This window comes from Bemisia tabaci, chromosome 1, assembly GCF_918797505.1.
Source record: "Bemisia tabaci chromosome 1, PGI_BMITA_v3".
NCBI lineage: Eukaryota > Metazoa > Arthropoda > Insecta > Hemiptera > Aleyrodidae > Bemisia > Bemisia tabaci.
The window spans coordinates 28,733,831-28,760,516 of record NC_092793.1 but is presented as its reverse complement, the minus strand read 5'-3'; the positions used below and the strand labels follow the sequence as shown (position 1 = coordinate 28,760,516).

The following is a 26,686-nucleotide window of genomic DNA, read 5'->3' as shown; positions in this document are numbered from 1 at the left end:
CCACGTTTCATATTTCCCGCCTTCCGAAGAGCCGGGATGACTTTTTCGTATTTTCTTATGATCCGGCGAACTCTTCGCAACTCTTCTCTGATTGGTCGGATTCTGACGACAGCTTTCAACAAATACAACGCCCAGTATGCTCGACCGATCATCAACCAAAATACGCTCCCTGTTAGCTCATTTCTAAAATTTGTGCTGGCATAAGCATTCGAATACGCGAACACCATTAGAATGTATACTAAGACAGACTGACCAAAAATTGGCACTGTTACGGTACTTTTTCAGTGCATTCCGATGACTCGACTGGAATGAAGTCTTCGAAGTCACCAAATATTCCATGAATGTCATTGTAGATTTTTCAGCCAAAAAACCGACACCCCAGTTAGCTCAGCTCTAAAATGTGTGCTGGCAGGAGCACTTGAAAATGCGAACACCATCAGAGTGTATACTAGAATAGGCCGGCCAAAAATACGTACTGTTACAGCAGTACATTCCCAAGAAATTAGAAACCTCCTCAACACAAAAATACAGTGTACCTCCTGGGTACCTCTGTTTTAAGAAATTCGAAAAATTTAGAAAATTTGAAATTCTCGCTCGAATTGCGACGGAAATAACTTAGCCAAAAAATTTCACAGGTGGCTGGCAGATTTACTGACTGCATAATAGCGATCTTGCAGGTAAATACTACTCTATAAGGGTCAACGCGTAGAGGATTGCATATTTCTAAGCATCATCAAATCCACGCGTGGAATGAAGGAAAAAATTCTGGACTTTCTGCGGGATTTTCGCACTTTTTCGGTACTTCCGGACCCCCTTAAAAAATCGGTACCATTTCGGGACTTCCGGAGATTTTGGACTGGTAGACACCCTGACCATTCAAAGAAGCTGGGAAGTTGAGAAAAACGGCGTGACGGTACATAGATGAATCGCGAGGCCTTGTCAAAACCTCGCGTGGAATGGAGGAAAAAATTCCGGACCTTCTTGCGGAATTTCCGTACTTTTTCGGCACTTCCAGGCCGCCTTAACAAGTCAGTACCATTTCGGGACTTCCGGAGATTTCGGACTGGTAGACACCCTGACCATTCAAAGAAACTAGGAAGTGGAGAAAAACAGCGTGACGATATATAATTGAATCGCAACTCGTAAGACCTTGCAAAACCGTGCAACGGTTGAGGCATCGAGGATAGGATCTGATCCGCCGGAGTTTACTTTGGACCCGAAATGACGGCTTGATGATGTGAGGCCCGAATCGGTCTATTTACGGTGGCTCGAGAAATGAGCGCCGCACTACGGACCGAGTCAATAGGAGAATTCGGACAAACTCTGGCAACTTTGGAAGCTTGAATTATCGAAAATACGTAGCAAGGAAGTTTAAGCGTGGCTCCACTGGTTTTTTCATGAAAGTTCCTCTCAGAAACACCCCTTGAAATTGAATTTGAAACGAAAAAAACATCAAAATATGTAATTTCAGCCAGAAGTTTCATGTCCGACCTCTTCTATTGGCTCGTTCCACCGTGCGCCGCTCGCGGGCGCAATAACAATAAAACGATCAAAAATAAAAGCATCCGTCACGTCTCGCGAGATCAAATGTGGGATTTGATGGGCGCCAACGGGAGACCAGGTCGTCCGACAGCGGAGAGTTCGGTTGGTAATTACAGTCCGAGAAAATTACAATCGACACCAAGTGGCCAGGCTTCGTCCGATCTAAATATCTACTCCTTCGGCACAACCCGTGCATTCACGTCTTTTTTCGACTTCAGGGAGGAAAGAAAAAAAGAAAATAGATCGGCATCCGCGATAAACGAAAAAAACGAAAAACCGATGTTTCAGACGGAGGAAAATATGAATTGCATGCACACATCGACGGTGAAACTGCAAAAATGCGTATCTCGGTTGTAGTACTTGAAAATCTCCGCCACTTTCGTATTTTTTTCAAATGAGACCAAACCATCATCTTCATAGTTTGAAAGTTTCACTGGATAATCTCTGCATAAAGAAGAAAAATCACTGAAGTTTTCAAAGCGTGACGCTCAGTAATTTGTTTAGTGAAAACTAAAGTACGGCAGGACGTCATCAACATCGCAAAGCAAGATTCATATTTCTGCTGTTTCACCGTCGATATACAGGGTGATCCAAGGTGAAACCGCCGGACTGCAGACGCGTGTCCTATGTGTCCAATGAAATATTTTATTTTGTATTCTGGTAGCGGTTGGTTGCACCAAATCTCATGGAAGTTTATATGCACGTCACTCTTATTTTGGTCTATGTCGTGTTGTTCCCTATAGCGCTCCAACAGCGGACCCACGCCAGAAGTCTATGTCTGCTCCTTTAATGCCTCCCATGCACATAAAGATTCATAGTGCACTCTTTTGACCCAAACAAAAAATACCTAAATCCCAGAAAACAAGGGAAAAAAACATTGGATCTAGGATCCAGGCTCTTGAAAACATTGACAAGAAAAAATACTCTTGATTCAATCGGATTTTGCTTGAATCAAAACGAAATCCGCTTAAATTAGGAGGTTTGGTTCTTGATTTAAGCTAGATTCTGATTGAATCAAGAGTGCTTTTTCTTGTAGTTTTTTTAGAGTCTGGACTCTAGATCCAATGTGTGTTTTTTTTTCCAATGAACTTGCCGAGGGATCCTTCCGAGCGGTTTCGGCGTGTCACACAATCGTTTAAACGGAGAGGATAGTTAGTTTCAGCCTGACGACTCCTGCCTTTTAACTCATGTTCATGAATTTTGCACAGTAAGATCAAGAGCGCTTTTACCTAATACACATTCAATTCTCACGAGAACTTCTTGGCCTAAAGGACTATTCGTACTAAGAGGATGTATATACTTCTTAATGGTATTCTCTATCCATCATCAATCTGGCAACAACGGGTAAATAAAGGTTGGCGGCCGAGAGCGGCTGGCTAAATTGTTTTCTTGAGCAGCGGTGTAAGAAAATTTGTCAAAACACCTGGATGAAGAGTGAAGCACTTACATAAATACCCGGCGACTTAGGCTAATTAGCTGTCTGCTTGGCAAAAAGTCAAGGTGGTTAGAAACCGTAAAATGGAAATAAATAATAATTATTTCACTCAGAAAATCGGCAGGTTGGCTGCATCTCGATAATTATTGGACTTGAAACAATTATGCAGTGCACTTAAAAAATCTCTCTTGTTCCTTTTCCTTTTTCTTTTGATTTGGTGTGCCGCTGACAGTATCGAAATTTTGCGGCTGTATGACATTAAAAGGAAGACGCTAAGTGGAATGGCTAAAATAACATTTTTCTACTGTAGAAAATGTTTCTTCTTTGAAAAAACGAAAAATTTCTCGGTTAAAAATGAATTTTGTTACCTAAAATAAATGTTTTTTTACTTTAAGAAATAATTATTTTGGAGTGAATTTTTAACCCAAGTGAACTTAGTTGGTTAATAATAGTTATTGGTTAATCCAGAAATGCACGTTGGAATACGTATCTTTTCCAGAGAGAAAGTCACCTGATGCTGCCTTTCAAAACTAAGCGCTATGACTAAGAGCTATAAGATGACCTCAGTCTGATTTTAAAGATCAGATCCACTATAGATAAAAGTAACTCACGGGATACCGAAATAGACTGAGTAAATACAATTTTAATTTTAGTGAAGGGTGAAATCCTGTAGCCTACGAGTTCGTGAAGAACATTCTTGTCACCGAAATTTGTTGATGTCACGTTTTCGATGCAATTCAACACATAACCAAAAATTTGTTCATATCACGTTTACCATGCAATTCAATACACAAACAAATAAAATGCTAAACAAGTTATCTTCGAAGTTTCACGATTGTCTTGTCGCAGCATGACGGCTGCTATCATCGTTAAGGTGACTTCACTAATGTGGGTGATCTCTGCGCTGATCGAGTGCAGGATTGTGATTCCAAAAGAATTCAACTATTGTAATTACCGCAGAAAACGTTGAAAACTTTCGAAGAACACGACAGACTTAGGAAGTCGATTCCTTTGCTTATATGCCGGACACGGACTCACCGAAACTTCATTCAACCCGTCGCGCTCTGGCACCACGGCCGCTCAGTGGATCGAGTCAGTCAGGTGGGAGATGAAATTTTTGACTAAAACTGAAAATTTTGGTGTTTATTTCGTCTCATTTTAAATTTCGAGGGGTGTCTAAGGAAGAAATTTTTGTGAGAAAACCAATGGAACCACTTTTAGAACCTCAAAAGTTTGTGTGAACGTAGTTTTAAGCTATTAAAGTTTCCAAATTTTGTCCGACCTCTCCTGTTAACTCGATCCATTGGAGGCTGGTCACGGCGGGGTCCTAGTCACGTGCATTCCCAAAACACCAACCAAAAAATAGACCATTAACTCCTTCAGTCGAACTTCCGGGCCTGCATTTCCCACGCTCATTCATCTTAGACAGTCTTCATTTGGTTTTTCTTGGTTTTTTTTTTTTTTTTTTTTTTTTTTTTTTTATATCAGGGACACTCCCCTTCTATCTTTATTATCGTATTTAAATATTACGTATATTACATAAGATACGTATATAACATAAGATAAGTATTGTTAAAGATATTTAGGCATATAAATAACAACTTAATTAATTGATATACGATAAAAGGACGGCAAATATCAAGGATATATCCATCGCCCAGGTTAGAGATGTATAAAAAAGAGTCTAAGTGTTAATTAAGTTTACATTACAGATATATATATCACACATAAAATAGAGGCGTTTACGGAAGTCCCGAGGAAGAGGCCCCGGGACCGTCGGAAGACACTACATCGGGGAGAGGTTTACATATTTGTACATTGTTAGTCTTATCTTTATAATATTTATTCTTATTATCTAAAATATTTTTTATATAATTATATCCTTTATGCCAAAATTCCTTATTTGCCAACATTACATCTAATAAATTATCTTTTGTGATCTTTTTATTAACTTCGTTTTCTAATTTCTTTAAGTTGTCCTTATTTACAAAACAGTCAAAAAATGCATGTGCAGGGGTGTCAATTTGGCCACAAGAACATAGGGGTGAATCAATGATTTTTCTTTTTTCCAAATAGTAGCCAAAGGAAGGTTTTTCTTGGTGTAACTAAAGCTTTCCTATCAATATTGTTCATCGGTGGTAAGCCTTGGAATCTCTCAGTGGACTTATCGTGATCGAAATTTTTAACCTTTACGTACTTTGAAAGTAAAGTCATAAAAGCATTGGCACTCAAACGGCAATGCGTAACCGCAATGCACAGAAGTGAAACATTGATTCAAAGCATTATTTGTCTCTTTGTCTCTGTTGAGTATTGAACGGAAGATCAACTACCACAACCACAGCATAGAATAAATAAGGATCAATTTCAATACAAAAGAAAGTAAGACGCTTACAAATTTCTAAAGGAATATTGACTGTTGACAAGGTTCCCACTGACTTCAAAAGCGAAAGAGCGAAATTCAACAACCGGGTAGTAAGTTAAGAGCAGGAACATCCGCATTGCTGAAAAAAGGAGCCTTCCGGTTCTTGTAAGTTTATCATCGAGGAACAAAAAAAATCAAACCATGACTGTGCATTGTGCAGGTATTCTGGAATCTGTCAATTATTTAAAGGAAGAAGCAGCAATTTCATCTCTTCGCGTAGTTGGAAGAAATCGAGCAAAACGATTCACAATTAGCGAAGAGGCTCCTTTAAACGTGCTTTTAGATGATATTGAATGAATTTTAGAAGAATTAAGGCTGAGAGCGAAGGGTGACAGAATTGATTATGAATTCACCTCAGACGTTGACATTTTTGAGGAAACGTAGTTACCTACTCACTACTTATTTCTTTCGTGTTAGGTATTGATTTGTTCGTTCATATAATTTCACTTGTTAACTGTGCTAATTCACTTCTGGTTCTATAAATTAAGTTTTGCTTATAGGCAATGACCAACCTCCTGATCTCTTGCATCAAAAATATTCAGACCGCTTTTCGTTGCTGATAATAAAAATTTAACATAGTTAAGTCGATTTCGAAGTCAAAAGCCTCCGGGTTACTTTTGACGTTACCATCAGTTTAATGTCTAACTGTTTCTCTACTTCCTTTGGATTTAAAGTCAAACTACTGATAATTTTTCATTATTTTGACCTAATTTGCCGGTGTATCACCAGTCTGCTTGCAAAGCGCTTCGTTGTCTCTGAGCTGGATACTATTTTTGCTATTGCTTAGTGCTTGAGGACCTCACGAGGAGGTACTTCGTACTTAATTTTTCTTTCTTATAATTTGTCTCTACAGATTTGATGGAAACTTACTGACACACCTTTCATCTTGGAGATTGTACTTGGATTAATTTTTCGGCGAGACTAGTTTGAAAATCCCGAGACAACTCAATTTTCCCACCCCCTCCCCCGGATCACACTAGAAAGTTAGGAAAATGCCCCGAACGCTCTTTCAGAGTTAAAGGAATCCCGCAGATGCAGACAGATCCCCCATGATGTAGTAGCCTGTGGCAATCCCAGACCCCTCTTGATGAGGTGCCCTTTTGCCGCCGCCCCCCTGCCCACCCCCCGAAAAGCTCCTACACGGAGAAAAAAACTTCGTGCGTGGGACTCAGAAGTTTTCGGATCACGCATCCAAAAACTTGAGGTCGAGCTGCCGAAGTTCGGGTCAGACATCGAGGCACTTCGGTATGTATCAGAGCACTTCAGATGTGTGACTCGAAAGACCTCAGATGTCTGACCCGAACTTCGGCAGCTAGACCTCAAGTTTTTAGATACGTGATCCGGAAACTTCAGAGTTCCATATGACCTCAACTTTGGGTCCCGCGCACGAAGTATTTTCTCCGTGTATTTAGTTCTCCCAATGACCAACTCGTCAGAAAGCCAAAGTAAAATCGAAATCGGGGCATGTTAACCATGACCTGATGCAAGTTAGTGAAAATTATGTCACTATTCTGTATCCGAGCGGCGATAACGGACTACGGACTTGCCTACCTGAATATCACGAAGCTCATTCTGAGTCTGCTCGAAGAATGTCTGAAGCACTTCACTGAGTCAACATTGACTTGAACTGCACGAAACCGGACACCGCCTCGACGGACACAACTGGAATCACTTACTCCTCTGTTCCGATCACCTCCGGCAGCGGGACGCAAAACCACGGTTCACTCTGGTACGCAGCACCTGTCCGAATCTCCCAACAGCGGAAAACCTCGTAATCCTCCTGGCGGGAGAGACTGCCTCCGATCACGAGAAAATGGAAACGGGTCTACGGAAAATTCTAAGACCGAGCTGCGCGGTCTCTATGAAAGAATCGCCTCGAAGGGACTGAGCACTGACGCGTTGCGGTGCTGAGCGAGCGAAATCCCGACTCGGCCGCTGCACCGGTCGCCGCGCCGCACAAGGGAACCGCCCTGTGGCCGCACGGGATTTCGTGGAGATGGTCAGGATGTCTACTAGGACAGGCGGGCCAAAAATCAATGCTTCTACAGTACATCCCTAGAAAATTCAGTACCTCTTCAATAGAAAAATTCAGCACTTTTTCAGTACCTCTATTTGACGAAGTTCGAAAAATTTCAGAAATTTGAATTTCTCGTTCAAATTGAGACAAAAATGACCAAAAAAAGAAAAAAATTCCGGATCTTTCGCGGAATATCCGCACTTTTTCAGTACTTCCGGACGCCCCTTGGAAACTCGGTATTGTTACCGGACTTTCTGGAAATTCCGGACTTGTAGACACCCTGATGGTGGTCCTCGGAAAAGTGCGAGTTGAATGCAGTCAGAGGTCCCTCTCCGACAGAGATGTGGAAACGGACGGACAACTTCAATTCTAAAAGGAAGTTTGAACTAGATTTAGACTTAGATCAGCCGGGTGTCTACTAAAGCAGGCTGGCCAAAAATCAGCATTTTACAGTCCTTTTTAGTACATTACGACGAAATTCAGTACCTTGTAGGTACCTCCATTTGACGAAATTCGAAAAATTTCAAAAATTTGATTTTCTCGCTCAAATTGCGACGAAAATGACAAAAACTCCGGACCTTCTAGCGGAATTTCCGCACTTTTTCAGTACTTCCGGACCGCCCTTAAAATATCAATACTATTTCCGGAATTGTGGACACCCTGATCAGCCTTAATAGGTATTTCTAGAACATTATTGCCAGTAAAAAAGTACTAGCGACTGTGGCGCTTCAACTCTAGCTCTGTCAAGGAAATTATATTTTTTTCTGTCCTCGTTTGTCAACGAATTTGAATAAGCATGTGGTCTGAACACGTAAAAAGGAGCGACTATTTAACCTTAAAAATGTCCAAAAAGGCGGAAGGCATGTCAAATTTCAAAAAAGGCGCGCAAGAGGCATTTTATTTAGTTTGCGGTCAGAATAAGTTGAATTTTTTGCCACTGTGCGACGAGCGAACCGGAGCGCAGTTATTTCTAGGTTCTGGCAAGACGACACCCTGCGCGGTTCAGCGTGGCCGCACTCGGCTACGAGACTGGGGACGTTCATTTGAAGACTCGATCGTGCAAGTGAGCAAGTCCCTAAAATGATCGAATCGTCAACGATTTGGACGAATTTCTGTCACACGGATCAATGTGCATCATGACGTGAGCCCTGTTATGCATGTATGCTTATGGGTCTCGGGGCTCATGTCTTGATGCACACACTTCCGTAGGATGAAAATACGTCCATTTGAAGAACCAACTGTCTCAGTTTCCTACGTGGAAGAAATTGCAGGTGCGGCCTTGTCTCCACGGGACGTTTCCGTGAGATTAGTCGCAGGGTCGTATCGCGGTAATAAAACTTCGGGCATCTTTCGCAGTTACCATCGCCACGGAAGGAGACTCCATGCTCATCATCCGCTTCTGGTTCCACAGGAGATCAGCAAAGATTTCGACACGGAATTCTAAAAAGCAAAATCTTCGACACACAAACTCCTTTCATCGACACACAAACTCCTTTCATCGACGCGGTGGGGGTTGTGGAAGCCCTCCTTAATTATTACTCTCCTGCTCATTAGTTTGTTTTTTCCTTCCAATTTCTTATTTTTTTTTTCCACACTTCTCAGCGAAGTCTACAAGGAGTTAAACCAAGTAATGGAAAAAAAAATTGCAGAGTCGAATTCGCCGGGAATTTCAATCGATGGATGGTCCAATGTTCGAAAAGAGTCAATTATGAACGCATTGGTGTTTACACCAGAACCAGTGTTTGAAAAAATATATTGACTGTGGTTTGGAAAAACATACAGGTCAGTATGTAGCTGACGAAGTGGTTACCATTGTGGAGGAAAAAGGTCCACATAAATTTACTCGATGCTGCACTGATAACCCTGAAAAAGAATGATAGGCGGAGCCCAGAGAAAGGTAGGAGATTTTTGCAGAAGAAGCTCGTTTTAAGCAAAGGAACTCAACTTTTGTAGACATCGACCCTGAGGAAATTGTTACCGATAGGAATTATCTGTAAACTAATCTCAGAACAATCTCAGGTGCCAATTGCCTGATGATCTCTGGGACGATAGGGGGCAATGGCGATTGGGCGTCGCAGACCACGAGTTGTCGCTGTTATAGCGGCTTGATGTATGTAAGAATTACCTCTATCGAAATGTTTGGTTTGTAAAAAAAAGATTATTTAGTCAGCTTAGGAAAAGGAACACCAATTCACTGAATCTCACTATCAACCAAATAACTTATAAATTAGACCCTAAGGAATTATGCTCGTTGTGCAATACCCAAAATCTAGAGGACCTACATCACCTATTATTTGTATGCCCAATTTACCAGCATTCAAGAAAAGTTTTCTCAAGTCAATACCACGATGACATGTGCAAAGTTCTAAAAAAAGACGCTAGTGAACAACAACTCGATGATATGTTTAATTTTTTTGCCTCTATCCTTAAAGTAAGGTCCTTTGTTAAAAATGAATAATCTTCATTTCTAGCCTTGTGAAATTATCAAATTATTTATTTAAGAAATGCGCTGTAGAATCTTATTATGTATTTAATCAAATGTAAGTAGCAATCATTATGTAAAAGTATGTAAATATGGTCAAACCCCCCCCCCCCCTCTTTGTTAAGCCTTATCAAGGCAAAAATAAAGTATTTTTCTAATCTATTCTAAGTATTGCTTCCTGAACTTTCACACTGAAGTCTAGATTCTCCATACGTAATACAATGCTTCACTTCTGAGCTTTTTTTATATCAGTGTTTCCATGTAAAATTTCTTGACATGAGCACTCAGTAAGGAATTAAGTTTTTTCAACCGGCTAAGTTTAATTTTATATAATTTCTTACAACCTATTGTTATGTTTTTCTTCAAGAAAACTTCACTTGCTGGACAATTAATAGCTCAATTTGTTAAAATGTACCTGAAAATTTGGTTACCCATAGGTAATGCGACTTCCTATTTTATCCTTTCTAACCCGTGTATGTGGAGTGTGGTTGTGTGAGGTTAGGGAATGCGCCGCCATCTTGGCTTAGAAACTCGTATTTGCGAACGGAATTTTCTGAATTTCAGGATCAAATATATGTGATTTTGCGGATTTCTGGACTTACGGATCTAGATAGTGTGTTTTCAGTGTAGTTTTTTTTTTTTTTTTTTTTTTTTTTTTTTTTTTTTTTTTTTTTTTTTTTTTTTTTTTTTTTTAATAAATTATTTTGTTAACAGTAATTGCTTCAGAGAAGCTGCTAATTGTTGCGAAAAGCTTGTTCTCAAACTGGAAACAGCTATTTTTTATGCGTTTGATACTCCGATGACAAAGCAGGGTCTATTAGTCATAATCAAAGCATTGACAGTGGCTGGCCTGACACTCCTCACAGTGGTCGGAACTGCCTGTGATTGTGGCTCAGAAAACAAAATTCTGCGAGAGAACTGAGTGTTAAACCAGAGACGTCTTTTTTTTATTCTGACCAACAATTCTCGAGCCATAAGGTATAATTATTTTTAGATGTACCTCATCTATCTAAACTAATTCGTAATCACTTAATCGATGAGGGCTTCGCAATTGATGGAAGATCAGTTTCTAAGCGGCCCTTAGTGGAATAATTTTTGGATCACATAACATCTCTCAAAGCGAGTGCTAATCATTAGAAGGGACCAGTTTAAATAAGAGTGTTATAGCGTTTCCATGTAGGGACTGTTTGGAAACTGTTGGCAGAGCAGATATGGAAAGTTAAAAAAGCGCAGGATTAGGTCTTGTGGGCTACTTGAAGTAGAAAAAAAAGGGGGGAAAAATGAGCTGGAGACTCTTCAGAATATCGGAGATTAGCTCGCTGAAGTGACTATAGAAGATAGATTAATATTTGGACTACCACCTAATGAGACAAGAGACCAAGGGAGACCTCCAAACAGCATATAAACTCACTGATGAATTGCCTCCAAATAGCATATAAACTCACTGATAAATTGTTTCATCTATCAAGTATTGAACGTCCAAATGTACGAAAAGCGGCTCACCTTCTATCACATACTGTTGCCATGGCACTAAAATACTACAGCGAACGAGGAATAATAGATGATGCAACTAGCACTGATGCAGTAATTCAGTTTCTTGAAAATGTTAATAATTGGTTCGCCCCACTGAACGCAATTGAAACGATGAAAGCTTATTTGGGCTCTGAAGAGCAAAATGCCTTCTTAAATTCCATTGATGACTCGCTGGAATGCTGGAACGTATGAGCACTATCACTCCAAATGCAGACAAGAAAAAGCTGTATTTTGGCTCGGAAGAGCAAAAAGTCTTCTTGAATTCTATTGATGACCTGGTGGAACGTGTGAGCACTATCACTCCAAATGCAGACAAGAAAATGGTAGCTCTTCTCCCATTTCAGACAGGTATTTTAATTACTAATGATGACTGCAAGGTTTATTAACTTATGCTTGTTCAGAAGCAAAAATTACTTACATTCTCACTAGACGCCTGGATCAGGGTAACGCGAGGAATTTCTTTTCGATCCTAAGAGGGATGTTTGCCCATGTCGACCATCCAGACCTGCTCGACTTAAGGAGCAAATAGGCAGATCTCTGAAATAATAAAAAAAATTATGCCGGATCCAATAATATAGTTAATTTTTAAAGATCGGGATCCCTCATATAATGATTCTCATTTCATTTTCATTTTTGTTTCATTTTTTTTATTTTTTTCTTTTTTTAGCTCATCGACGATTGGATTCTCCTGTTCATGTTTCCCTGCACCACCTATTTAGGCTAATGGAAACTTCCTGAACCTTGTCCTCGTGGTCGTTCAATTCGTTCTGAAGATGTGAAAAGTTTCGTTTCCCTTAATTGATTTAAATACATATAATGTCCTGGGTGTTTAAATTTGTAGTAATGTGAAGTTTTTATTCCAACCTTTTGTTCTCAGCAGCAATTGCTGTTGAGGAATGTAACGAAGGTGTGTTGTGTGCAGCAGGTCTGCACTTTTAGACGAAGGCATTTTTTTGTTCAGCTTTCTACCGAAATCGAGTCAAAGGTAAATTATACCTACCTACATTAATTTTCTATTCAGTTTGTCATAGACGGCAAATCTATCAGGGTTTTGCGACTCAATTTAATGTGTGCAGGATACGCGCATATCGTAATCAATTCCTACTGGAGACCTTTACAGACCGTGAGCAGTACTTGATCTTACCGCATCCTGTGCCGCCACACTGTCACTCTTTTTGACCATTCTACTTAGTGTTTGAAGAAACAGGTGGTATCATTGAGTTTTTACTATAATTCTTCCCATGAAGAAATCCGGATTACCTATATCAGAAATCTCTGATGAATGCATCTCCGCATCTTTAAACATCCATGCGCAATAATACGTAGGTATGAGCATGATCTCGAATGGTGCGATGGAACTGCCTCATGGAAGGACATAGTGTCCCTGTATGAGCAGCAAGAACCCTTAAAATTAAATCTCATTCCTAAAATAACGAGAGGCCATAATTAATTTAGTAGCAGCTTTAAGAAGACGAAAGTAAAGTTAGCGTCCCAAATTTTCTCGCATTCTGTCCACGTTGCCATTCATGTTTTTATAGCCCTGAACAATAGCTACCAGGTACAGCCGTCCACTTGGAAAAATGTGTAAAAGACATGAATGATCTCATTGACTGTTTCAACATTATGCAATACATGAGGATAAATTGCGAGACTGAGGTATGCTATGTCAATGAAATCAGAGCATATTAAATTCTTAGTGAAAATCATTAAATTTCTGCGAGGTGAAACATTGTTGAATGCGAAAAGCCAACCAGATTGTGTAAAAGGCTAGATTTTCACAATTCGCGCAGTCATTCTCTAAATTATAGATTTGACTGTGAATCATGGGGTGAAGGTCATTCTCACGCATTTGCTGAGCAAAGACTTTTTGGAAAACCTTGTGTGAAGAGTCAGTAGCCCTCCCGCCAAAGTTTTGAAACTTGCTGTTTCTAGTTTCCTCCGCCAACAGCGCGTAGGCGCAGGAACCCGAAAACACAAGTCTGCCTCCCGCCATTCTCGTCTTGGAAACCGCGTCTCATGATGTAGGTCGTTTTTGAAGTCAGCCCTTCGGGGCTGATTTTATCGTTTTACCTCTAGTTTCAGTATGTAGTGATAGTGTGTGATCTATCTCGTGTGGAGGTTGGGCGGTTGAGTTGGGTTCCTTCCAACTCCGTGTGTCCTCTTTTCGCTGTTTCACTCTTCACCCTTCCGGTACTCCGGTCCCATGAGGCGGCTTTTCCCCTAGCCGGAAAAGTCGACCTTTACACCTTTTCGCCATTAGTAGGCAGCAGCATGGATGTGCTGATAATCCAACACTAGCTCAAACTGAACATGGGTTACTGAGCTTAACTCCTTCTAGCTTCCCAAAAATCAGCCGCTCCTCTAATTGCGAAAATGAAATCGAAAGAGCGCTTGTGAGTCTCTGCAAATTGCCAGATACGTCAATGTGGATTGAAACGCCTTCAAAAAATTCGGCCACGAACCTCTTAGCTGAGTTTGAAAATTTTGATCGGGCGAAATATTTTGAGATAGTGGAAAAAAACGCTTTGTATTACTGCTTCGGTTTCTTAACTAGAAACTTCATAAGAAAACATCCATGTGAAATGTGCAAGGACAAACTTCTTTCAGAAATAGACGAAGAGAGAATGATGACAGAGAATTATCAACTTTTCATGTATTTCAAGGCTCATAGCGAAGTTTTAGGTACTGACTTAGGTAAACTTGCTGCCCCAACCTATGATACGTTTGTTGTATTGAAAGAAAATGAAGAATGCTTTCAGACACATATTCACTAAATTTCCTCATAAAAGGGGTATTGGTGCTGTTATTACACAGGGCATAGAAGACCTCAGGCTGGACCTGAATTTATGCTCCCCTGCTGCTGGAGATGCCTTTGTATCTTAGTTCGTGACTGCTAGAATTTGTTGGGAAGTAAGACTGATAAATCGACGTTTGATCACCTCCCGTTTAGATCTGAAAGATGCAAAAAAACGCAGAAACGCCTGGATGAGGCCCTCCAACCTATGATACGTTGGTTGTATTGAAAAAAAAACGGAGAATGCTTTCAGACAAATATTCACTAAGTTTCCTCATGCGAGGGAAAATCCTACCTGTAGCGAAATCTATGCCATTGACATGTATAAGGAAAGGGATACTCTGTCACGCGAGAACGAGTGAGACGAAAATTGAGATTGTTGGATGCAATTGGCACGATGGTTCAAAGGCGATTGGGAGCAAAACGTAAAATGTACATTAATGGAGGCCCGAGAGATGTCATGCTGAAAATTTAGAAATAACCCAAGGTTGCAATAACTGCGCTTGCACCAGTTAATGCTACAACAGAAACTTCGAAAGACTTAAATTATAATGGGATCACCCATTCACACTTACGAATGAACTTGCAAATGAATTCAATAATGAGTTTCAATAAAAATTCGCTTCGCCAACATGAATATAAGAAAACTTCTGTTATCCTTTCGAAATATTCTTGTGAACTATTTTTTTTGTAATTTTCTTCGGAATGATCAGAGAGGGTGAATAAATGTGTTAAACATCCACGGATATTGTTATTAAAGGTGTAGAGGAGATTAATTTCTTGATTTCAGATGTGGAGGTTTATTCATTGAAGTAGGTTCTGTGCTTCATCGAGATAACTTTTGTTTCTCCAGGTACCGGAGGATTCTGTCTATAAACCGGACCGAACAACCAACCTTCCATTGAGCGTATCCGGCGTCCCTCATATGCATCCATACATATATGCGTTTTCGTGATCCTTTCGTTTCAAAAAATCGCCGCGTCGTATATTTTCGTGAAAAATTTCGAGGTGGTTCGAGATGAGTTGCCGGGAGCAATAAAGCACTTTGATCCATCGAAAGAGCGTTGAATTGTTTTATTTGTGATCGATGAGGTAGTGCTCAGGAAAAAGTTGTGCAATTCAGTGACGAGTCTTTCTTGAGGTACAGAGAACTTCTGAAAGTTAGACAAAACTTGCACTTTAAGTATTCTGAATTAATTTAGGCCGATAAAGCAAAAAACACGTGTGAATACCACTTAACAAGCTATCGGAAATTCAGTGCTGTGTCGATTAAAAATGAAAAAGAATGTCAAACTTCGGTCGAGAAAGAAAACCATGCGGCTTCGGATGTGCGAAAGCTCCGATCCCGGTCAGTCGCGTCGGTGTACCTTTTTTTTTTTTTTTTAAATTTAATTTTTCTTTTATTTTTACATTTTGTAAATGGAGCCTACAATTTTTGTGGGCTAAAGTACACGTCATTATACAGTTTCTTAGCAGATCTTACTGACTAATTGGTTTACAATTTGCTTTTTCACTGAGTACTTTCAGGGAATAGTACGGGTTCACCTTCAGATATTCTTTTAATTTTTTTTACAAAATGAATAGTAGAGTTATTATTTTTGATCAAATCTCTCAAGCATTCGGGTAATTTATTTTACAGGTTTTTGGCTCTGCAGCTTAGAGAATCCTTACTGGATTCTGCTGGATTCTCTAAGGCTTTCTCTGTGTACGAACTTATGTCTCGTGGTGTAGTTATGAGTAGGATTGGTGTTCACAGTATTTATTAATCCTTGGTTTACTGCTGCTTTTATTGTTTCGTAGATATGTTGCGATAACTTTTTTAAAATGATTCAGATAATGTATCAATTTATTCGCACACATGTCAGTCAAGTCGACCTTTCTGACATTGTTCAAATCCACTACCTTTTGCTTGCAAGTCTCTTTGAAGGATGACAATAGTAGCAATCGAGCAAAAGGGTTACGTTTCATTTAGTATGAGAGGCATCACTCAGCGCATCTCCCTTAACTCTTTTCAGCGTCAACAGTGATACTTTCAATGATGAGATCCTTTGAATATTTCTCTTTTCTACGTGTCATGCTGCAGCAGATTGAAATTCACAGACTAAAACCTACACGATATATATTTATGTTTCAGGATATGGGTGACAGGATCAACACATTATTTAATAGGATCATTGAGAACCCGACACTTGCCGATCTTAGCGGAAAATCAACTAATTTTGGGAGAAAGCTGAAAGAAAAAAAGAATAAATTGACATTTTCCCCTGCTGCCACATCCTCAATGGCTAAAAGGTATAAGCCATCCAATTCAAATTTCACCAAGAAAATCGTACTATTGATACATGAATCTAAATGTCCAACACTTAAAGAGGAATTCGAGGTGCTAGTGCCTGAAAAACGTGTTAAACATTTCGGCCTCTTCTATAAAACTTGGGACTCTGGAGACGTGCGATGGCAGATTGTTGAATGGTTCCAGGACTATCTCGTCAATTTGGAAGACTTCGTTTATTTATATTGCCCAGGTGGCAATTATTTACAAGAACTCCCTTCAGACGTCGAAGTCGATGGAGAGTTCTTGAAAAGAGAATTCCACAAGACTGCGTACATCAGAAAAATTAACTCTTATGCTGTTGACGATCCACTGGTGGATGCAGATGCTCCTACCGAAGAAAAAAATTTTCTCAGTGAAATATCTATTTATTAAGAGCCCAATTTGCATTCAAAGAAAAAAGTGTTCAGGACTTGCGTATATTTATTGTGAAAGTGTATGTCATGGCTTAGTTCACCGCGCAACTGGCTACAAAAGCCCCGTATCATGACCTCCAGTTACTAACAAAGTTTCATGAGTACCGTCATATTCATGTTTCTACATCTGGAGGTAGTACAGCATAATTAAAAAACCACCTATGGTATTTAAGTCCAAATATTTAAATAACAATGTTAATCTTTTTAATTCCAAAGTGCTTTGTGATGCTCAGAAACACCGTGAGATATATGATATCACTATGGAATGCACAGAAAGATGATTATTTCATTGAAGAAATCTCCCGCTTTTGAAGATAATGAGGTAAAACGTATTTTCCATACAAGGAAATCGTAGGCAAAATTGAGCGAACATTCAGAGATAAAGCTGCTGAAATGTACTGTGGCTTTCTTGTGCGTGGCTTAACCTGCTGTACTTTGGAATCACTTTCGAGAAAAGCAAAAGAACTGTCCACGGACCCTAGCTGATGCTGCACTAGCTGCAGCCTTTGCTGTGCTGGAGGTCCAAAAGTACCTTTCTGAGGGGCCTTTGGACCTTCAAGAGAACCCTCTCAAGCGGTGGAAGGCCACGCGAAGAGAAAACTTTTGGGTAAACATGCACCAATGGGTTCAGTAGGGCAGACTTCCGCAAGGTGAACTGAACTTTCGGTAGCGTACACCGACGGGTTCGGTTCAACTAACCGAAGTCCGAAATTGGCCTTGGTCTTTTGATCTGAGTATTTTAAGTTCGATGACCCGCATTTCTTCGATTTGACGACTGAAAGATTCGTATCAGATGCGATCGAAAATGGCACTGAGACAGAGTGGACGACGTTGGCGCTCTCAGAACGCAGGAATGTGACTCAATGAACCACAGGCCTCCTATTTTCCAGATAATTGATTGGCTGGTGCGTATGCGAGTGAATTTTTGAGCTTTTCGAGTTAAAAGATATAGGGATTGGTGGACTTTGCCCAGTGCATAAAGCGTATAAATGCAAGTTATACGGATTAAAGAACGCGACGGCGGCGCGCTGTTTCAGGTACTGTCAAGCAGGGTGTTAAAAGCGTCTTCATAGATTCACGAACAATATGAACATTAAATATTGAAGCATTAGGGATGCTTTAGTTCTTCGGGGTGATTAACAATTAAAATTTTCGATTTGGAAAAGAAATGTGTTGTTGTCAGCATTTCCGATCCCCCCTCAAAGAAACCTGTCATTATAAATTGGCATTTGTGCATTCTTCGTCAAGAGGGGCACACAGATGACGTTCTACTGTGCCCAGCTCAAAAAAAGGGGAGGGTTATACACTACTAGCTATAAACTTGGAACACTATCTTGACGCCGTGCCCCTGATTTTAGCTGAAAACCATCGTCTTCCCACCTTATACCAGGAGCTTCATAATGAAGGTCTCAATCTCATGAATGAGTATAGGAGTATGAGAAGAGCAATGCCGTCTTGGGATTCAGCGAGTGATCGTTATCTTGGACTTTTTCAACACTATCAATCTTGCTTTATGAAGAATTCAGTAATGAAAACGAAAATAATTCAGAAATGTTTAAGAAAGAACTTGATGAATTCGGGAAGAGAGAGATCCAGTTAAATTAAAAGCATCCAGTTTACTTTTGTGAGAGACTGTCAGCGCAAGCGGGGTTTTAAAAAAAATAGATGATTTCTACAGGAAGAAAGAGATCAATGAGCCCACATTTAAATTTGTGTTAACGTATTTAGATATGGTAGAAACAATGTTGACATTCCACAAATCTGTACGATCCAGCGATTGGAAACTTTCTTCAGCTGCTTTAAAGAGATTCGTAAAGTATTTCTTTGCTTTAGATAGGCAAAATTACGCTAGAATTATCTTTGTATTTGTCTGAGATACAGGGGCTGGAGAGCAGCGATCCTCTAATTTGGACTGAATTTTTGAAGGGGAACTGAGTGGTAAGTAAGAATGTTATACCCTTCTCTTCACTTGGGGCAGACGAAGCCCTCCAGCACGAAAACAGGCGACTATAAGTCCAAAAAGGGTTGACTGGTATCACGCAAGATGAAGCAGCCAGGACTCGGTTATTCTTCGGCAGATGTTACGTTAACTCCGATAGTTTCATCGGTCGAGAGAATTGCGAATATCGGCGAGCAAACTATGTCGCAACAACATAGTTTTTCGAAAAGAAGCAGGTTGAGACACGAGCAAAATGTTGCGCAGTTAAAGACTTCATTTGCGGAGTGTACGAATCCTATTCCACCTTGCGTCACATCAAGTTTTTTCCTCCGAAATACAATAATGTGGTGTCAAAATTTCTGAGATTGGACAGGAAAAATACTACAATTTTTTACGTGAGCGAATTGAAACTAGCACGGTACAATTTTGGTCTCCTATGAAAAAAGTAATGCCGAAATTGTGTGAAACAGCCTGGAAGAAAGTCAAAATCGACTATGGAGGTTAACTACCAAAGATTAAGGCCGACAAGTCTTTACTATCACGTTTAGTCATTGCATCACGATCATGATCTGACGTCAACTTAAAAATGTGCCTGACAGAAAACGAGCTATCAGCTTTCCCGAAATCCCTTCTCGCAGCAGATGGCACAATGCACCACTGCTTCTCAAAGTATAAATTGGCCGAAATTCTTGAGTATTTACACTGAAAAAAAACCACATTGGATCTAGAGTCCAGACTCTTGAAAACATTGACAAGAAAAAATACTCTTGATTCTATCGGATTTTTGCTTGAATCGAAACGAAATCCGCTTAAATTAAGAGGCTTGGTTCTTGATTTAAGCTAGATTCTGATTGAATCAAGAGTACTTTTTCTTGTCGATGTTTTTAAGAGTCTGGACTCTAGATCCAATGGGTGGTTTTTTTTTTTTTTCCCCCCAGTGTACTGCCACCGTTCATCAACCCTGATGGCGGAGTGTTAATGCCGCTAAAGAAGAGTGCCGTATAACAAGCACGGTCGTTGAAGCAACGAGTAGACGGAGGGTATTTTTAACAAACTTTAAGAATGTAAACAGCACCTTCATTTTTTCGGTATTCTTGTCGAAACTTAATTTAACCCTTAATTACTCTAACCCTTTTAGGGTGTGATCAGAATAAAGTTTCGGTACTGGTTATCGAACGGTATCATATTATGTTTTTTGAAGTATGAATGAACGGAGGAAAGACGAAGAAACATGGTTGTAATGTAATTTCATTGATCATATTTCAGGAGCCACTCATCTTCGACGAAGAAAATCAGGAAATCCGTCCATTCTGAATCGTCTTTGAGTTTTCTTTGTATTTAGTATGACTACCGCCACCCATGGTTATATGATATGATGATTATTATGATTATGATGGTTACATGATGATTATGTATATGATGATTATTATGATTATGATGGTTACATGATGATTATGTATATCATCAAATACTTAATATTGATTTTTGTGTCTTTCGCTGCTTCTTTATGAGTTTTCTTTGTAGATTTGCACGGTACTTTTGAAACGTGTATGGGGATTCTTTCAAACTTTTATGGGCAACCTAACCTATTAACGTAACTTTTCTGATAATCGGTCAGATGTGAGAGAAGGGAGAAATGAGAAATTGACTTTAAAAAGAGGGTAATACTTGAAACGGTACATGGTAAGATACGCAACTCAGGATGATTAACGCACGGTTCATTAACGAGTGTTGCAACCTCTCTTCGCTTGCTTGCATAAATTCTAATCTGTAGTTTGGTAAGGTTTTCGCTTGCGTAAAAGAGTGATAACCGAAAGGGGCACATAATTTGTCGACGATTCTTCCAGGTGCATTGTGCTTTCCTCCCAGAGCGAGAAGAACAATGAGCTCCTCGAGGTGCTCCTTAGCGACACGAATGGTGCCCCCCCCCCCCCCCGTTGACGTCATCGACGTAAACAGACTCCAGGAGAATTCTGGCTGCGTTGGGATATTCATGTCCGTGATTCCTGGTCGATATCAAAAAAGTAAAAAAATTAAAAACTCGATCATTCCGCCGGAAGTTGCGGAAAATGCAGATAAAGACGAAAATGATCCTGAACCAAAACCTAGAAAAGTCGCCTCCACCCAGCAGATCAGTCAAAAGATGCGCCCAGCGAATCGAATCTTCATCTTCTGCAGGGGAAGATGATAGTCAAAAAGGTAAAAATACCTCTATCTTAATTTACATCTTTGTTAATTCCGTGCAAAATCTTAACCGAATTGGAAACAAAAGACATTGAGTCGAAATAAATGAAGATGAATATTTAATTTAAATTAAATTACATATTTAATTAAATTAATATTAAATCAAACAAACATTCAGTTTCTCTCGATAATTGTAATTCAATATATTCAATATCACTGAATCACTTTTTTTTAAATATATTCAATATCACAAAATCTCTTTTCTTTAATATATTCATTATAATAGGACCAAATACTTATGTGTGATTATTGTGTGTGAGGAGTAAAAAATCAATGGAAACTATTCTTCTCTTCTTAGATACACAGACGGAGAGCCAAATAAACAAGAATGAACGAGCAACATCAACACCACGCTCAAAAAGCAACACAAAAAAACCTACGCGGATCAAATTATCCACCTCCTCTTCGGACGAAAACCATCATGAAAAAGGTAATAATACCTCGAGTGGGAAGAACAAGGGAGAACAATTGAATCCGAAAGTGACGATATTCAAATATTTTAGCCGCTTTAAGCGGTTCTGACGGGTGAGAACGCCATAAAATACATTGCTAAGGGCGATGGGTCTTTGTGACGCTATAATGCGAAAGTACATTTGCTTAATAACACAGGCGGAAACCACAGGGTGGGCACGAAAGTTCAGTAAGACGTCACGGACGTTATTTTGGATGGCTGGGCCGCTCAGCAAAGTGTCATTCAATGAAACGCCGGTGGAACTAGGAGCGCTGCCATCGGCAACGCACCGCAATTTTGTCACTCCATTGGAGGTTTTGGTGACACCGTGATGGGCCAAAAAATACTTCGACGCCTCTTCGGGGGAGGAGTTCGGGGGGACTGGCGACATGAAGCCATCCTTTTCAAAATCGAGCATGTATTTCCGGTATTTTTCCGCCAATTTCGGATTTGGCTCGAAACGCTTTGTTAAGGGAAGCATGCGTTTGCGAGCTAAGTCATGGGTGGGACCAAGGGCAGGGGGCACAGGGCGAAAGGGGAAATTGACTTAAAAGTAAAAGTGTAAAAGTACGCTGTAAAAAGTATGAAGTCTTACTTGAAACGAACGATCGGAAATGAAAAACTGTACGCCGCGGAATTCATAACATTGATGTGTCGCATCGAGGCGATTATGAATTCTCGCCCCCTCACCCCTATGTCATCAGACCCTAATGACTTTCGTCCTCTGACGCCCGGTCATTTTCTCATTGGCCGCCCTTTGTGTTGGCCCCCGGAACCGATTTACTTTGATCAAGACATGTCTAGCCTCCGCCGTTGGGAACTTGTAAATGGAATGTTTCAAGCAATCTGGCGGCGATGGAGCGTCGAAGGGTCGCAAGTCCTAAAGCTCTATCCCTTGCCTCAGCAAGAATGGTCCCTAAAGCGACCCGCATCTTAAGGTTCAGCAGTGTTGCCCCCAGTCCACATTGTTTATCATGGCTAGCATTTTTCTCCCTCAAATCGATGTTGCAGCCCCCACAGGCGAAATTTTTGCGCTTGGACCTGCTCCTGCTGCCTGTTGAAGCCTATATATTCTGTGCCCAGTCATCACGAGCGGCACTCCGTCTCCCTCTGCTTGGGACCGCTTAGAAGAGGAGCTCCTCAGAACTCCATCCCCTCACCCCCTCTTAGAGGTCGCCTCCCGCGACACAAGCCCTCCAACCCCGCCCTTCCCCCATCGCCCCGTCAGCCCTCCCCCAGAATTTCGCGATGCGGCGAATCCGGCACCTGCCCCCCGCCCAGGCCCTTCGCCACCGGCAACCACGTACCGGCACTTTAGGTGTATGGTGTGCAACCACGTAGGGCACATCACGTTCAGGTGCCCCCACTTCACCCCCCTAACCGTCGAGGAACGATGGAACTTGGTGCGCCACGAAAGGCGGTGTGCGAGCTGCCTGAGCGCCTTCCACCGAGATGACGCCTTCGCGAGCAAAAAGCGCTGCGCTCAATGCCGTAAGGCGCATCATACGATGCTCCACAGCAGCCCTCATCCGGATGGGCACTCTGCTCACTCCATGAGCGGCTCCAGCCCCCGCCCGTCTCTCTTGAGAGTGGGCGGATTTCAATAGCAGCAGCTCAGTTAGTACAGGCTTTTGAGGAAGACCTCGAAAGCTCTCTGTTCGAGGAATGCCTTCATTCGATAAGTTACTTAGATAAATTAGCTGCCTCGACTGCTTCAAATTCTAAGGCAGAAGCTCTCAGCCTGACAGACCTTTCTTTGACGAAACTCTATCAATTTCTGCTCGAGAAAAATTTGCAAGATGTGTACCCGAATTTTTCCATTGCAATACATATGTATCTTACCGTTTACCGTTGACCAATTGCTCGGCGGAGCGGTCTGTCTCCGCTATGGGGCGAGTGTACAGTAATTTAAGGGCATCTCAGCGGCAGGGGAGACTTGTGAACTTCGCGGTCATGTCAATCACGGCTCGTCTGAACCAACTTTAAATGAAAAGTCGATGACCATAAAAAGTCTTTCGGGAGCTTGAAGTAGGATATGCAAGCACTGTCATTTAAACCAAAAACGAAAATAATCGGTCGGGCTCTTTTAAAATAAAAGCGATTTTTATGTTGACATGCGTGGTTTCATCAAAACATTAAATTTCCCTAATTTTCGGGGAGTATAATAACGACAAAAAAGTTAAACATACATTATCATATAGTTCTACAAGATTTTAGCTTTCTAGCGAGCTATACATTTTTATTTTTGGACCACTGGTTTGCGAGATTAAAATATATATACCATCCATATACCAAATAAACTAGAAAATATATTTTACCCATCCAGATATCCCGATAAAGCACTTATTAATACGCGTTTTTCACAGTCTATTATAAGTCGAAAACGAAAAGAGACTTAAAATGTGGCTATTTTCATTATGTGAAATTGTTCCGATCGCAAAACGAATTTGCCTTCAGTATGCCAAAAACTGACGTTTGTGATTTTTGTACGGAGTGCCAAATAAAGTTGCGCGCAAATCCTGAGGATGAGTGTAGCCGATAATGAAGTATACAAAGCGAAAGCAAGCGTGTACAAGCGAGTAGATACCCGAAAAACGATGCGGGAAAAAATCATACAGAAACCGAAAACTGATTCGACTTCTGGTGCTTTCAAATTTGACTACGCACAGAACTGTCTATTTAACTATTAACCTACCTAAACTATGTTTGACTATAAGTTTGTTGTACTTAATTCTTAATTCATCATCTACCTTAGATCGATTTGTTCTAAGCAAAAAGGTGACAAATTTTCAACTCATTACGGCAGCATCAACGTCAAGCTAGCCTACGTCAGTGCGCTAAGTTCGCGTCATGTTTCGAACAGTCGTGTGTTAAACACTAAGATTCAACCTTGCTGCATTGTGTCAAACGTAGCTGAAGCGTACGTTTGGAAATCAGCCTTCAGTATCAATCATTGCCGATGTTGATCAACTGCTGTTGATGCAAATGTGTTGTTGCCAGCATTTCCGATCCCCCCTCAAGGAAACCTGCATGCCATTATAAATAGGGATTTGTGCATTCTTCGTCAAGAAGAGCACTCAGATGACGTTCTACTGTGCCCAGCTCACAAAAAAGGGGAGGGTTATACTCTACTAGCTATAAACATGGAACACTATCTTGACGCCGTGCCCCTGATTTTTCGACAGATACTTCGAAACAGTCGCGGAAAAGCAAGTGATCCTTCTGTCGGCGACACTTTCTTCGTTGGAACAGAAATTCATTATGTCCCTCCTAAATGTGTCTATCGACAATACACTGTCGGTCCTCGAAACTCGAAGAAATATTACTTACCGAGAAGTCAATGTTAAGGAATACAACCAATTGTCAATTAGGCAGGTGGAGAAGGACGGGAGGCTACTAGCAACAGTCCTTCTCGATTCATTTCCAGTACTGGAACACCTCCTTGTGTTCAAGGAGAGTTGGAAGCGGTAAGGGAAATGGCAGAATTGCTCGTTGGAGAGGGGATACCTGCAAGTTGGATAGACTCTACGACGTCAGATGGAGAAAAAGAGAGAAGGCTTTTAGAATGGAAAGCGGGCAGTATCAAAGTTCTGACGGGCACTTCTGCCATTTCTCTCGGAATAGACAACCCTGAGTGTGGTGGGATCCTCCATATTGGCTACCCACCCTCCGTCTACAATTTCCTGCAACAATCAGGCAGATGCGGGCGGAAAGGGCAAGAGTCATTGTGTGTGGTTCTGTCAGATAATTTGTATGCATACAATCGAATGTCCTCTCTTATCGAGAGGAGGGAGCGATTCTCAACGTTCTCTGCTGTGGACGTTATAAAAGGGAACAATGCGATCATTGGTTGGTTCTGTGTGACACAACGGAGGAACTGCATCCAAACTCTCATGATCCGATTTGTCGATTACCAAACGGAAGTGGAGGCCTGCTCTAAATGCAGCCCATGCTTAAAGCCTGCGAATTTCACAATGTTGCGGTTACATCCCGTCTTAGCCATCCTCCTTCCGAGGATGCAATTTATGGAGGACCCAGCAAAAGGATGCCTCCTCTGCATTGCAAAACTATTGTGCGGGAGAAAATGCAAACTTCTAGAGGACAACCAATTACATCGTTACAGGGAAGTAGGCATTTTCGCCTATTACTCAATACAAGAGGTCCTCTTCAACCTTTGCATTTTGATCGCGAGTGGCTTACTAGTATAGGTAATCTGTCCTACGATAAAACAAAGGAAGGGGTATCCAACTTCAATTGGATGGTTAAAAACATATAATTCTTTCATGAAAAGAATGTTTTTTCCCTGCTAAAAATGTTTTTCTGTTAGGTTAGGCAATATATATAGGTATACGTATAGGTTAGGTAATATACAGGATCCACTGAGAAAAAGCTATGGTTTATAAACCTATTAGTGGTAAATATGGAACACCACTAATAGTAGTACCTCTACATATAATAATAGCACATATACCTTAGTTATGGTCTCTGTACCTTAATTAGGTACAGAGACCATAGTATGGTTCACAGACCGAGAATTATTAGTTTATTTACGACTATTATAGGTGTTCCATATTTACCTCTAATAGGTTTATAAACCATAGTTTTTTCTCAGTGTCGGCCGAACGGAAAAACGGTAGAAAAAATAAAGAAGTTCGGAATAGGGTGTTGCAACTGTGAAGAGGAGATCCCGGATTCCCATGCTCTGTTTCGGGGCCGAGGTCCTTCAACAACATTTAAACTGATGCACACGCTAGAACTTATACAAATGTTTTTCTGTTACAGACACTGCAGGTACGCTGCACTCGAGTCCGCGTTAACGGCACTGGCGGGGAACCCCCGGTCTTTCGTTGTAGGCGAAGAATTCGACACTTCGCGGCGTAAGTGTTGGAAATTAATGAAAAATCCAGAGTACATGTACAGGCATATTCGTAAAAAGTCAAATAAATTCGTAGAGTACACATGCTACTACGAGGTGATTCCTAATTTCAGAGGAGTCAAACTCTACCTAGATATAGAGTGGCCATAACAGGAGAGATACAGGATGTTATTGTTCCATTCAAAATCCTTTTTGAGGAATATGTG

The 26,686-nt window shown here is 40.7% G+C and overlaps 1 protein-coding gene and 1 long non-coding RNA gene across 2 annotated transcripts in view; both read left to right on the top strand.

The window, feature by feature from the left end:
• Positions 1 to 26,686, top strand: part of LOC140224449 (uncharacterized) — a 49,894-nt gene that overhangs the window by 13,048 nt on the left and 10,160 nt on the right. The window lies entirely within an intron of this gene.
• LOC109041139 (uncharacterized) lies at positions 16,383 to 23,563 on the top strand. The gene is made up of 3 exons (XM_072299507.1): positions 16,383 to 16,517; positions 20,757 to 21,108; positions 21,452 to 23,563. Exons 2-3 carry the CDS (start codon positions 20,979 to 20,981, stop codon positions 21,673 to 21,675), a joined length of 354 nt encoding a protein of 117 aa, XP_072155608.1. The 5' UTR covers positions 16,383 to 16,517; positions 20,757 to 20,978; the 3' UTR covers positions 21,676 to 23,563.